This window comes from Equus przewalskii, chromosome 3 (assembly GCF_037783145.1).
Source record: "Equus przewalskii isolate Varuska chromosome 3, EquPr2, whole genome shotgun sequence".
Lineage (NCBI taxonomy): Eukaryota > Metazoa > Chordata > Mammalia > Perissodactyla > Equidae > Equus > Equus przewalskii.
Window position 1 is genome coordinate 107,433,923 of NC_091833.1, and position 14,932 is coordinate 107,448,854.

General features: G+C 45.8%; 1 protein-coding gene and 1 long non-coding RNA gene across 5 annotated transcripts; one reads left to right on the forward strand and one right to left on the reverse strand.

Annotated features, from left to right (window-relative positions):
• Positions 1–10,032: 10,032 nt before the first annotated feature.
• Positions 10,033–13,184, reverse strand: LOC139082367 (uncharacterized). Of its 4 annotated transcripts, none has more exons than XR_011538286.1 (4): positions 12,816–13,184; positions 12,596–12,716; positions 10,883–11,054; positions 10,033–10,291 (listed from the first exon to the last, which is right to left on the reverse strand). It is a non-coding gene; the product is annotated as an uncharacterized lncRNA (long non-coding RNA). The 4 variants fall into 4 exon arrangements; XR_011538289.1 differs by having other exon boundaries at positions 10,883–11,138; XR_011538288.1 differs by having other exon boundaries at positions 10,883–11,158.
• On the forward strand, positions 11,164–14,361 carry FGFBP1 (fibroblast growth factor binding protein 1). The gene is made up of 2 exons (XM_008510048.2): positions 11,164–11,306; positions 13,223–14,361. The coding sequence occupies exon 2, from the start codon at positions 13,242–13,244 to the stop codon at positions 14,019–14,021; it is 780 nt and encodes a 259-aa protein (XP_008508270.1). The 5' UTR covers positions 11,164–11,306; positions 13,223–13,241; the 3' UTR covers positions 14,022–14,361.
• Positions 14,362–14,932: the final 571 nt, after the last annotated feature.

The window sequence follows — 14,932 nt, forward strand, 5'->3', positions numbered from 1 at the left end:
TGCACAACGATATGAATGTACTCAGTACTAATGAACCGGACACTTCAAAATGGTGAAGATGGTAAAGTTTATGTGGTGTGTATTTTACTACAAGTAGAAAAAATTTTAATGTAAAGGAAAAGAAAGGCTTTTCACCAAATGACCCTGGAACAACTGCAAATCCATGAGAAATAAATGCAAATCGACCATGACCTCACTTCACAGACAAACATTAACTGAAATGAATTACAGACCTAAATGTAAAAGGTGTTTTCTCCCCAGGTGCTGGGTGTGCTACTTTCCCTTCATGACGACATGATCTGTGTATCCTAATCTAGCAATCACTACGTCTCCCTTAGCCAACAAATTACCCACCCCCACCCAGATTTTTCATCCAGATGGGTTGGAACCATGGGGCTAGGGCACGATAGGAGAACTTACTGTGTTGCCTATTGATATTGCCTATTGCATACCAAGTGAGCCAGAGTGAGAATACCCTAGGTTTTACAAATTCTATCTACTGACCATAATTCCCGTGGTGTGTGATTCCATATCGAACAATGAAAAGCAGCTAGTGGTGCAAGCAATATCTTCCTCACGTTGTCACCGAGGATGCCACCTGACGATGAAACTCATCAGAAGTTCCACACTGTAGGGTTGCTTGAAAAAAAGAAGAAAGAGCATTGGCTGGAGTTTTTAGGGTAGAATCATGGCTGTGAAGAGCCCATCTCCTTATACCCCTACCTCCTTTGTTCTAAGACTCTCCAGCAGTGGCTTCAAAAGGAATGCTCACTCTGAGGAACAGCTGTATTAAGGCTCACACTGTCTGGCTATATGGGTAGTCCATGATGCTGGTCTGTCCCACAATCTTTTCCTGTCCAGTCTTTTAAAGTTTATTCCATCTAGAGTTGATGCCCCCAGCGTGAGAATGAGAAGGGGGTAAAATGTCTGTTGAATGTCATGTTCATCAGCCGCCCACTGTCAAGGGCCCTTTGCTGTCAAGAGTGTGGCAGCGACTACAGGTGATCCAGATATCCACAAATATGGCAGAGCTTGGTCTCTAGTGCTACTATGGCGTGGCCCAAATCTGCCACTGACACAGATTGCCAACTCCAGCTATGGTGTTACTGTCCAAACCAAGAGATGCCAGTGGTAGCCACATGATGGCAGTAGAGGACAAGCGTGCTCTATATGCCAAAAATGGACAGGGGCCAACCCTAGACCTGTGAGTCTTTGGTCATCTTCAGACAGACAGATCAACTGCTGATGGGTACCACAGCCGTGATAGACCATTCCAGCCTCCTTAGCATATATATGGAGGCCCATCTTTAGAATCCATTGAGTTAGTGGAAAGGCTATTATATCTAGTGGAATAATGGGTGGAGGTACTGATGCTGGTCACCCTGGCTATGCAGGCCCAATCAGCCGCATTGTTCCATTCAGTCTCATTTGGGTACGCACCTTCACATGGGCATCCATATGGGGGAAAAAAAAACACGTCATGCCAGGCTGCATCAGCGGTTTTCCAGAGCACACAGCTCCATAGAAGGGTGTCTTTAATATACTTCTCATTGTCAACCACTAACTAGTTTGCTATGCAGAACACAAAAAGAGGAGAAAAAGGGCTTACCTGGTCCTTAAATATATTGTCTAAGGCAAGGGCGATGCTTTCAATTTAGACAGTTTGCTGATGGGTTCTACCCCCGTACGTCTTTCAGGGCTGTAACTGGGGCTGATGGCTGATGCCACACAGTGGACTCCATCAGCTTTTAGTTGGCATGAGCCTTCAGTAACCAGGCCTAAGCATCTTCAGGGCTTCCTGGGAGCCATCTCTAGGTAGCCAAAGGCTGTCCCTGTGAGTCATCAAGGAAGATACAATGGGTCCCGGAGGATGTGGCCTTAACCTTATTTGTAAAGGGCACTTATTTGTGGGACCAGACTTGCTGTTCTGGAATGTGCCATTTCCATTTTTTATGAGAAATCTGTTTGCCTTTCTACCTCTGTCTTTAGCATCTGAGGGGATCATTACAGGATGGGGATACCTGGACACAACAATACCTGGCAGTCCTCTCTAAGGCACTTGGTCTCCACAAGGGCCAAGAGCAGGCCAGGAGCTCTTTCTCAAGTGGAGTAGAGCTGGGAGCCATGTTGTCAAGAAGTCGGTACCCTAAGGGGTGGCTGGGCAGAGGCTGCCTCCCTTTGCCAGAGGCTGCACTCAGAGTAGTTCTCAGTATCAGAGACTGGATTTCACCAAGATCCTTGGGATTAACAGGACTCCAGGGTAGGTAGCCTGGGGACTCCCTCTCCCACAGCTGCTACCCAGCCCCCAGGTAAACTTGGCAGATTTTCAGGTCAACTTGTTCCCCCGGCTCAACAAAATACCTGGATGAGGCACATATTGCCTCCTGTCCCCAAACAGTCCACGTCTGGGCTTCCTGCTTTGGTCATGGAGTCTGTAGGGTGAGTAACTTTTCTATGATCATCTCAGGAATCAGCCTTTGAGCCTCATCCCACAGTACTTCCAAGAATTGACACAGATGGCTGGTCCCTGATCCTCAGGACTAATGAGTCAGAGTCGACTCCTAAGGGGCTGCCACCTGCTCTGCATTGGAGCCTACCAGCAAGACGTCATCAGTGTAGTCACCCCCTGCGGGGAGAAGGCTTGTCCCATTACTTGGCCCATCCTTGGTGGCAAATAGGAGAATTCAGGTGCCCCTGTGGCAGGACAGTAAACATCTTCTGTAGGTCCAGGGGATCTTCCAGGCACACTGGTCTTTGACACTTTGTGCCAAAGAGACTGAGAAAAGGCATCAGCCATGTCCAGTCAGAATACGTCCAAAACGGATGGTCAGTTTAGCTACAGTCCCAAAGTCTGACAAGACTGGGACTACAGAGGCAATAACTGAATTTTGTTCATCATTATCCTTTGTGAAAACATCCATTTTGGACTTGAGGTTAGGAAGAGATGAGTTTCCAGTGTGTTAAGCCCACAGGGTTGTGGCTTTATTTTTTTAGCATCTGGCTTTACTCAGCTAATACACTCTGCTACTCCATTGGCTCTAGAACCTTGTCAGTGACACATACCCTGTAGGAGTTCCATTTAAGCAATCAGTAAGTGTTCATCCAATTAATTTTATTAATGAATTTAAACTCATGGAATTGATCCATATCATCTCTCGTGCCTGTTCCTCTTCTCATATTCAATGACCCAAAGATTATTTGAATGTGGGGCCAATGTGACTCTGGGCCAATTATTGACCTTTTGACAACCAGCCCACCGTCTGCAGGGAGGATTTGAGAAATGCCTGAGAGATGCATAAATTGTGCTTGGGGTCAAACTTCTCTGAATAAAATGGCTAAGAAAAATGTGAGCATGAAAAATTCCTTGCTGTCTGTCTAGTTGCAAATTTATCCAGGCCTCTGAGCGCCAGCATGATCATGATCGCACTTTATCATCAGCATAAAGGAACCCTTTAAAGGATATTTTTCTGCCTGTAGAACTTGTCTGATGCCATCCTAGAGGCAGCTGGGAGGTCTATGGCTGTTCCTTTAATAATACATATTTTTTATGTTCCCCTGAAGTCATACATCTATCAATGCTTTAGAAATTAGAGTTGGAAAAGACTTCAGACCTATTAAAGACAATGACCAGTTTTATGCAAAGATATATTCTCCATCCCTCTCCAGCCTTTGAATTCCTCACCCTACACCCCACACCTCCCATGGAGCGTCTGTTCCCTTTCTGCCTCTCCTTCCTTTCTCATGTCCCCTCTGCTTCTAGAAGCCAAGCCAGGCCAGGCTGAGAGCTGAAGTCTTACCAGGATTTCTGTCCTGGAGTTTCCCAGAATCCTGCACTCAGTCACTGTCAGGCTTAGTATTGGATTCCAGGGTCACTTTTCATTCTTTTCTGTCATAGCAGAAAGAAGACGGCCCCTGGAGCAGGCGATCTGGGTGCAACTGAAAGGAATGAGCTCTGTGACCTTACGGAGGTCACTGAAGTCAGTTTTCTCCTCTTGATTTCGGGCCTAAATAATGGCCACTCCTTATAGAGTTGTTATAAGGGTCTAATGTAACACTATACAGTGAAGGCTTTAACAATGACTGTGCCACGTGGATGTGCAGTGTGATGATCACCCAGGCAGAAAAGAGACTGAAATACTCAAAGGGGAAGAAAAAGCTCTTCGCATCCCAACCAGGTCTTCCAGGATAGTGTCACCACCTGGTGACAACTTGAAGTCAACAGTGCTCCTGAAAACTGGGAACACGAGTCTCCCAATCACACTGCGAAGGTCATTAGCCTCGACCAGCCTGAACATAACCCTCAAGCATGAAAATTTGTGGTAAAAGTTGATTAGAACAAGTTTAAGTCTAAGGCAAACTCATTCATTAAATTAATTCAGGTGATAGTTATAAAGAGAAACTGAGAAAAGGTGACTGATCCCTTTTCTGCCTCTAGATCATTTGAAGTTGAGAGAAGAAAGGAGCACGTTACTAAACCCAACATGGCCCAATGTTGGCTGAAGTCGAATTCTTCCCTCCCCCACTGTCACACTCAGATGACACTGTCACTCTTAGAGCTTGACTCTCCCATAGTTGAAAAGCTCTGTAAGTTGTGAGATCGTGACCTGGATGGGCTGGTGACAGTGTTCCTTGTGCCTATCCCCTCTCCCAGTCCCAGAGCAGACTTTCTATCTCTCATTTGGATGTGACAGGCTGTGTGGTCTCAGAGCTCTCTAACTGCTGGTTCCAAAGGGCCCCACAACAGGGCCAGTCATGGGGTAGGATAGAGAGAGTGTAAAGCTTGAAGGGCAGATGCTACAGGCACACGTGAGGCCCTTAAATTAGTGATAGATCTTTAAATAGATAAACAACCCACGTTCAAAGGCCACTGGCCAGTATCGTGGTAAATCACCTGCACATCCAACTGCGTTACCAAGCTCCCCTTGGCTCTGTGGCACCTTTGACAGCAGTCTAGGTGAAGTGCACGGAGTTTTTAGAGTCTCAGTGTCCTTTTTTAGAGCCCTGGCTTCACCAGTCACTAGCTGTCTGGCCTTGAGTGATTTTTAATTCCCTCCTCTCTACAATGTGGATAATCGTAGCACCGATCTCCTAAGCACGGGGCAAGGATTAAGTGAGATCCAGCGTGCAAACTGCTCAGAGTAACAGCTCAAGGGAGAGCTTCTGTCACTCTCACCACCATGTCATTGCTCAATCACTTTTATTAAATGTGTGAGTGCTGTGATGTGGAGGTCTGCCCCGGGTGTGGGTGTCAGTAAAGGGTCCTCATCTTCTAGAGATAGGGAGCCATAGGTCTGGGGGCAGCCTCAGGTGAATTCTAGAATGCCCTCCTGCGCATCTCTTCATCTACCTTATCCATGACTTTCTTCCAGTGCAGGCATGAAACCTACAGAGTCTCCCCCTGCTGGGGACAACTCTCCACATCTTTGACAACAGTCGAGTCTCCCCAAAATCCAGCTATGTATTCCAGGGGACTGGGCTATTCACCCCAGAATCCTGCGCTTCACCAGGGTCTTGAGTCCAATGGCGGGAACGTGACTCCATCCCAACCTACCACAGTCTCTCCTGTAGATTTTCCACAGTGCAGCTCAGCTCAGAGCTGCTAACACCCATGTTTCCAACCATGTGGGAAAAGCTGACTGAGCAAACAGAGCACATAGGTGGAGAATACTGAGATGCGATATGAGAACGAGTGTGTTGGTGATATTCAAGTCTCCAACTCTCCATGTGTCTAGGTGGTTGTATTCATCATGTATTTTATGATCTGTTTCTTATGATGTTTGACATCTTGGAAGACCTACAGACCCAGGGAGAGACTGCCTCTCCCAGGGCCAGCTGATTCCTAAAGATAATAGCTTACTTGGGGGCTCACCTCCCATATGCAGCCAATCTTCCCCTTTATGAACTCTAGACACCAAGCCAATATTTTTTCCTGCCTTAAGTCAACTTATGGCCAGATATTAGATGGCTAGCTAATATGTTCCAAGCCCACCAGGATTATTCACCATGGCCCATCCTAACCTGTTTGCTCTGCCCTGCCTTTGTGTCATATTGAAATATTCAAAGGGAAGGGCCTTTCTCTCAAATAACGACACTGAGGGCTCCGGCCTAGGCTTTCCCCTCCCTCCTGTTTTTGCCTCCTGACCCAAACCCAGTGATTCCCCCGTGACCCACATGGTGTGGTATGCTCCCTTCCCTTGGGAAACGTAAGTTATAGATTTCTTTCAGTGCATTAGTCTCTCAATCACCTCAATAAACTAAAATCCCAAAGATATATCTTGAAACAGTGGTCCTACACAACTCTTGTTTTCTGTGAGTTATAAGAAACTTATAATAAATTCCAAATTTTGTTTCTGTTGATTTCACTTTTCTTTTTGTTATTACAATCAGAATCATACTGATGAAAGAAAATTCAATTCAATTCAATACATTTTTGCTAAATACTTTCTAAGCTTCATGCTTCAGATCTAGGCTAGAGATGTCACTCCCCATAATGATGATGGTTGGAAGCACACAAATGGACCACAGCAAGGTGACAAGTCTACTGCAATGATGGTGAAGTCTATAAAAACTTATAAGGACACAGATGAAGAATAAGGAATTCCACTGTTAACACAGGGAGTCAAGGTAGAGAGAGAATTTGCCAGGTAGATAGGGGTGGAATGGAATTTTAGGCTAAGATAACTGTTCGGCAGAGGCAATGTCACCTGAAACAGCTGGATATGTCAGGGGGTGGGGCAGAGTAGACAGGCAGAGGTAGCTGGGGCCCAAGGATATGTATGTAGGGTGTGCTGGGTACTGACCTTGAAATGGCTGGGATCACGAAGGGAAAGTCCTCATACGTCAGACTGAGAAATTTGGATCTCATTCTGTAAGCAGATGAAAAACGATTAGAGGCTTGGGGCTGGAAAGTGAGGACGTCACCTACAGCAATGATCAGACAGTGAGCTGTGAACTGTGCAGACCAGTCTTGAGGGCGGAAGGCAAATCATACTCACCTTTGCATCCCTACAGTGACTAATACTCCACTTTGCAGAGAGTGGTTACTGAAGGATGATTGAATAAATATAGTCCTTTTTCCTCCAGCGGTTGAGTTGTCTGTTATCCAGTTGCAGACTCCTGAGAAATTCTCTCTGCCACTGGCTAGGTTAGATGTCCCCACCCTGAGCACCCAGGCTTCCCTCCAACATAGCAATTACCTGTATATTGTTATGATAGGTATCCTTGTCTTTCTCCCTACTATCTGCCATCTCTTTGAGAACGAGGACCATGTCACCTTGGCTGCATTCTAGTCAATGACAGACAGCCTGGGACATTAGGTGCTTCATGAGTGCTCTTTGGATGAATGGAAGAATGAGTGAATGACAGAATGAATGAATGAGTGGCAGAATGAATGAGGTCTGTTTGGAGATCAGCCCTGGTCTCCTAGAGCCACCCAGTGTCTTCTTCCTCTGCCGTCCCTGTCCTCCCTGAAACAGCCCACAGCAGCTGAAAGCGCTTTGCTCTCTGAGTGGGGGAGCCATCTTCCCGGGTGCCCTCACAGGCCTGTTCAGAGCTGTTTTCTGATGCCTTTCATCTAAACACCTTCACTTCTTCGTGTGACAGCAGCTGCAGTTCACACGTGCGTCGTCACTCGCAGCACTAACACAGAGAAAGGCATGGTCTTCTCCCTTTTCCAGCTTCCCAGGGTGGCAACTGGCTCTCTTTGTGACAAACAGACACTGAAAATCCCAAAGGCGGCCTCTCTAGGACTTCATTCTCCCCCACGATGCAAAGGTGGCAAGTGTGCCTACATGTGCATACCCATATGTGACGTTTTATGCAAAAGAAGCAGACTTCTCTAAAGGATGTCTAAGACGTTTTAGAGTGATTTATTCAAAAGAACAGATGTGGGTAATCCAGAGATGATCAATGAACTTACCTTGTGTGGAGAGTTTGTTACAAAATAAACCAAAAACAATTTTTTAAAAGAACATATAAGGCTTTGACACAACTCTATTACTTGAGAAAAAAAACCTAACTTTTATTATAGGTTGATATATTCAAAAATGCCGATATTCTATCATTTATCCTACAACAAACAGTAATTTCATTTAGTTTAATTTAAATAAACTCTGCGAGTTACTTTTTAGATGGATTCAGAAACAGAACCGAGTGGGTTCAATATTACGGGGTGTAACACAGGGCATTCCTTTAAGATAAATAAACTTTAATAGATTTTCAGTTTGCATTCGTACCAAATACCCCACAATCAACTCCTCTCTGTCTCTATTTTTCTAAAGTAAAACTTTAGCACTATGCACTGTTTGATGTGTTGTACAGGAATTCTGAAATCCCAGGACTAAGGAGCGTTTTGAATTTGGAATGTCAACAATGTCCGTGGGGTCTAAGATGAATGCTTTCTGCCACCTCATTGGATTTTATGTGGTATTTGTTTAGTGGATTTCCTCATTTTCTCACAATGAATAAGTTGTTAATGCATATCCTTTGTCCCAACAAACTAATCTCACTCTGATCCAACAACTCAGGATTTTGTCTACACATGAGGTTACTTTTGAAGGAGGGACAGATTTTTGACAAAATTTGGCCTGGTAAAAGGCACCGTTAAGACTCAGCTCAGAGCAAAGTCGCACCCACTGATATAACCTCTGGTGACTGCACCCACGGGCACGAATCCTCTATGTCAAGGAACCCTGTGACAGTGACACACATGACAGGGAAATCAGCTTTCGAACTTGAAGTTGCCTGCCTGCGACCAGACTGCATGAGACATGCGTTCAGCTACCAGCCTTAACCTGCGGCTAGTTTCCCACTGTGTTCAGACTTCCTATGGAAGCCCCAGAAGGAAAGCTGCTCTCCATCATGTAAATCTTGGATGAAGAGAAGAATGGCACAACCCCAATCTACTCACAGGAAAATGACCAGCAAAAGAGACACATCCTCAAAACCTCTGACCAGCACTCATGAACACTCTCAAGGTCATCAAAAACAAGGAATGTCTGAGAAACTGTCCCAGCCAAGAGGAGCCTAAGGCGTCAGGACTCCTACATGTCATGTGGAATCTGAATCGGATGCTGGACAGAAAAGACCACTGGGGAGTGAAAGCTTATGTTCATATCAAAACTTGCACATGGATGTTTATAGCAGCTTTACTGATAATTGACAAAACATTGGAGCAAATGAGATGTCCTTCAGGAGGTGAATGGATAAATACTCTGTACATCCAGACAGTGGAGTACTATTCAACTAAAGGGACGTAAAAAGACATGGAGGAACTTTAAAATTGTATTATTGACTGAAAGAAGCCAATCTGAAAAGAATAAATCCTGATTCCAACAATATGATATAGGGAAGACAAAACTATGGAAACAGTAAAAAGATTGGAGACATCCAGTATCGGGGGGAGGGAGGGGTGAAAAGGTGCGGCTCAGAGGCTTTTTGAGGCAGTGAAACTACTCTGTAGAATACTACAATGGTGGAAACATGTCCTTATACATATGTCAAAACCCATGATTGTACAATATCAACAGTGAACTATTCCAGAAACTGTGGACTTTGAGTAATCGTGATGTGTCAAGGAAGGTTCATCGACTGTATCTTCCCCTCGGGTGGAGGATACTGACACTGCGGGCAGCTTTGTCAGGGGGAGACAGGGCATATATGGGAGGGCTCTGCACTTTCTGCTCAATTTTGCTGGACACCAAACGCTACTCTTAAAAATAAAGTAAAGTCTTTTAAAAAATAAATAAATAAATAAATAAAGTCTAGTAATAATTAAGAAAAGAACAATAGGTAAAAAGTCTGCAGGGCTGAACAAAGTATGAACTGCACCTTGTCACACTATTACGGTATTGGCGCAATAGTCTGTAAAGGCAGCATTATTATGTAAAAGGTTAACCATGGGGAAACGGAGTGAGATGCGTGGGTCAGGGGAACTATCTTTACCAAATATTTTGTAAGCTAATGCTATTCGAATATTTAAAATATATATATTAAAGCATGAGGGAGTAAGAAGGAAAAGAGAGAGAGAGTTCAAAATTTATCAAAGTATGAGTAGGTTTACTTTGTTTTTAATAAAAATATAAGAAATGGCCTCCATTTAATTCTTCTCAAATTGTATCTCAGCATGTGCTTGGGCCTTGTAAGCCTCAGCTCCACACGTGTACCACGAGGATCCAGGACGGACTTGCTTCCTGGGGTTCTTGTGAAAAAAAAGTGATGAGCCTTTATGCGGTCAGTTCTCCGGCAGTCAGGGATGCCCGGGGTCCTGGGAGTGCGGGGTGCTGGTGGGAACCTGTTGAGAAAAGTCTTGCTGGAGGTCTAAGCTCTCTCCAGTTTCCTCTGTGCACTGTAGACATGCATCATTTTCTCAGTATATCAAGATGTGAGTCAATGTGGGGACACAGCCTTAACACAATGCTGGCACATTGTAAACACTCACTGGGGGTGGGGCTCTATTTCTCTCCACGAACATTCATGAAACGGGGGGTGGTGGGCTGGGGAGGGTACAGGCAGGATCATGAGACCAATGACACCAACAGAGAAGAGATGACATTTGAGCTGGATCCTGAAGGATGAGCCGATGTGTGCCTGGGAAAGTGGGACTGGAGGAGCATTCCAGGTAAGGGGAACAGCAGGAATAAAGGCAGGAAAGAAGCGAGTGCACCAACATATTGGGCGAGTGGTTTACTGTGGCCAGATTGGAGTGTGTGTGTGTCTGGAAATGAGTTTGGAATGACAGGCTGAGCCAACAGAGAAAGGGCTACACAGCCTTGTCTAATAGTGTGCCCCCTGTTTTGGAATAGAAAGATCAAGGGAGAAGTGGGGACGGGCGCACAGGAAGGCGGAAGGTCCGGGGAAGCCAGTGGGGGCAGTTCCACGTTACCTGCAAAGCTTAGAGACACTTCTCAGAAAAGATCCTGGAGTCCACCTGTTTCCTTCTAAAGTTTCTTTGTGTTCTGGAGGATGTAGTCCTTCCTCTGGAAAGAATCTGGCTGCCTCCTGAGGATCAAGATGAACTTCTCCTGTTTTCAGAGTCCACCTTCATCTCCATCTCCCTGAGGATCATGCAGCTTTATCTTGTCAACGTCCAAATAGTCCCCCATTTTCCTGCACGAACTGTTCCTCCCAAAGGGGTGTGGCTGGGAGGAATGTGATAAAACTGCACAGGTACGTGCGTTGTAAAATGCTGTTTGCCTGGCTCCTATAAAAAGGGCCTCCCCTGCCTCTCACTGCAGACGAGACAGCTGCCAGCCTGCAGGCTCCCTCTGGCATCTGGGATTGCACTGGATCTGCACACTCTGAGCAAGGTAAGAGCCTGGCTCTCCTAAGACCTTCATTCCATCCCCCTTACAGCTCCCCCAAGGACCTCAGGTTCCCGGGGTCGGGAGCCCACCAGGGACATGTGGGGGCTGAGTCTTAATGTCCTGAGGAATGAGTGGGCCTCTGTGTGGTATACCCAACCTTTGTCCCACTCTTCATTTCAGGAGCCCACCTGCCTGTGGCTGTCTTCCCTTTCTCTATCATAAGGGGAGGCCATATGCCCAGGGTGGAAATGAGATGTGGGCCATTGTTCTGGGCCTGCCTCTTTTTAAAAAAAATTCTATATATTTTTTTTTTAAATGGAGCCCTGGGGCCGGCCCTATGTCTGAGTAGTTAAGTTCACCTGCTGGACTTCAGCTGCCCAAGGTTTCGCCAGTTCGGATCCTGGACGCAGACATGGCACCGCTCATCAGGCCACATTGAGGGGGTGTCCCACATGCCACAACTAGAAGGATCCACAACTGAAATATACAACTATGCACTTGGGGGATTTGGGGAGAAAAAGCAGGAAAATGAAAATGGAGCCCTGACAATATAATTGTTTTATCACCATGAACTAAGAAACCAAATTATGAGTTGTTCATAATTGCTTTTTTATTTCTTGCCAATATTTTCTGAAAAGTAAAGATAAAGGCAAAAATCCATCAATAAGAGTTGGTCTACAGGATAAGTTCTGAGTGCCTGTTCCATCTTGATCACTTGCCCACTATGGGACCTTGAGCCGTTTACTTACTGGTCTGAGCCTTAGCTGTCACATCTGTTACCTAGGGGTGGTTTATCATCACCTATCAGGTAGGCTCTTGAGTGGATTAAACGAGGTGAGACTCTGAATGCTGATTGAGGACACAGCACATAGTAGGGGTCAAATAGAAATCCTATTTCTCTTCTCCTTTTAAGCGTGTTTCTTTTTATTGCCCACGTGATGAAATCCATGCAGTTTAGTGTAGCATTTTAGGTCAGCCTATTTATTCAATGATATATTTTTAAAAGCACTGACTGAGGGTTTATGTGCCCAGCACTGTGTCACAGCAGAGCTCCAGAAATCAATTACACACGATCCCCCCTCTTCAACGCTGCTGTGTAAATGACTGCTGGAAGTGCACCCCATCCCCCTGGTTCCGTTTGCCCAGTCAACCTGAATGAGCTCCCCTCCCTTGTGCTTTTCCTTAGACTCTTACTGCATCCCAAATGCCCCCTCACAAACCCACGCATCTCAGAGAGTCCCACCCCATGCAGGTTTAGCCTGGGATCAGACATCACCTTTCATGTCACTTACCACATCCTTTCTCCTCGTGGGTGGTCTGTCCCTGTGGAACCATGAGTTAGAAGTCCAGCACTCTGGAGGTAAGGAGAGTTTGCAGCTGTCATTTCCAACACTTCAGTGTCCACTAAAAGAACTGAGATGCAGAGGGAGAGAGTGACTTGCCTAAGATCTAGCCGGAGACACAGTTGGGAGAGACTCCTGCTACTGCTGCTTAAATTCCACAAAGAGTTACCTGTAAGTTTTTAAGACCTGCAACTTTGTTATTCTCCTTGATAGATTCCACATCTAGTCTACTGAAAGTATATAGTAGCTGCTCCATAAATGCTTGTTGAAGAGTGACTGAAGGAGTGAGTAAGCAAACGCAGGAGTAAATGAGGGAGTGAATGAGGCAGTGAGAGTTAAGGAGGCTCAGAGAGTGACAAAGGAATGAATGAAGAGCAGGAGGTTCTGGACATTCAAGACTCAAGTCAAACAGAAATGTAAATGGCTGGGCTGCTTGTCTAGTATCCAGGAGCCAGAAGGATGTTTAGTCTCACTGCCGGCAGGCAGTCCTGTGTGCACGGGGAGGGAGGGTCAGCCTGCAGCCCTGTACTGCTGAACTGCTGCCCAGCACTGACTCACCCACCTTTTGTCAAACAGGTTCCTCCAAGCTGAAGCCATGAGAATCCACAGCCTCACCCTGCTGCCCTTCCTCCTTCTGGCCGCTCAGGTATTCTTGGTGGAGGGCCAAAAGGAAATACAGAACCAACATGTCAGCAAAGCCACGACGGATAAACTGCACACTCTGGGAAACCCCCAGATTGAGCAGAGAAGCCAGCCAGCCAAACACCTGAAGAAAGGCAAGTTTGTCACCCAAGACCATGCCGACTGCAGGTGGGTGGTGACTGAGTTGGGGAAGGGCATCTCCCTGAAGATTGAGTGCACCCAACAGGAAAAGAAGTTTTCCTGTGTCTTTACTGGCAATCCAACCTCATGCCTAGAGTTGAACAAAAAGAATATGTATTGGAAACAAATTGGCCGGAGTCTGCGCTCTCAGAAGGCCATCTGTGGAGACTCCAAGAGCGTCCTGAAGACCAGGGTGTGTAGAAAGAAGTTTCCAGAATCCAATCTCAAGCTAGTGAACTCCACTCTGATTGACAGCAAGAAACCCAGCCAGGAGTATATGGAGCCCTCACCTAGCAAGCAGAGCAAGGTCACTGAGGCATCCTTCATGGAGCCTAACAAGGTCAAACAGTTTTCTTCCAGGGAGCAGATCAAGGTCAAAGAGAACACCCCCACCAGCCCAATGGAGACCCAAACTATGGCCATCAACAATCCCGAGTGTGTGGATGACCCAGACATGGTAAACCAGAGGAAGACAGCTCTGGACTACTGTGGAGAGTCTTGGAGCTCCTTCTGCCTGTTCTTCCTCACCATGTTTCAGAGCAATACATGCTAAACAGGTCTAAACAGAACAGAATCCATTAGGAGTTGTTATGTCAAATCTCGTCAATATACTGTAAAGCTCTCCAAGCAAAATGAACATTTGTGCTACAGGAGCACATTGGAATATTTAAACAGGTTTTGTAATTTTTGTAGTTGTGTTTTGGAACTTACTTTATAGTCATGTGATTTTCAGAGGTTGTTCACCTGAGTATATGTTTCCATGCCCCACAGAGCTATGTGTATATGAGCAATGATGACAAGTATTAGAGCTGAATGAGCCAAAGTGAATTCAGTGTGATACACTTTCTGCTGAATTAACAAAGATAATAAAGCTCTGGGTGTTTTTCAGAAAATGGTCCAACCATTCTTTGGTTTCTCTATGTCTGGTTCCAATGATCTCATAAAGAAGCCCCAGTACAACAGTGGAAAAAATACCTAAGGAACAACTTCCTCTTCCCCACCCTTCCCACATTATCTCCAAAAGTGGCCCATTCTGGCATCTTTCTACTTTCATCCAATGTTCTGTGGTGTTTGATACTTACTGAACTGTAATGACTAGGATCCCTGATTTCAAGTGGGACACCTGGGGCGTGGTGTGATTAAGACACTTGTCAGGGTCTCACAGATGATAAGAAGGGAGGCAAGTTTGAACCCAAAAGGTCTGCAAGCCAAGCCCTAAGACTGGAGGAATGCCTTCCACTGACTTAAGTCAATACTCTTTACCATGCCCCCTATGCAGGAGTCCTGACCTTGAGGAGCTCATTTCTGGCCTGTGGGAGAGGGGCCTGGGTAAGTACAGTGCCCTGTGATGAAGATTCCAATGGAAGAGGGGAAAAGGCAGCATGGAAAAACAGACACAAGAGGTAGAAACTGCTAGAAGATCTCGGGTTGAGCTTCCTGGAGGAAGGCTGCTTGAGCTGGATT

What these genes read in the sequence shown, in the direction of transcription:
- FGFBP1 (XM_008510048.2), top strand. Translation starts at nt 13,242, where the DNA reads ATGAGAATCCACAGCCTCACCCTGCTGCCCTTCCTCCTTCTGGCCGCT.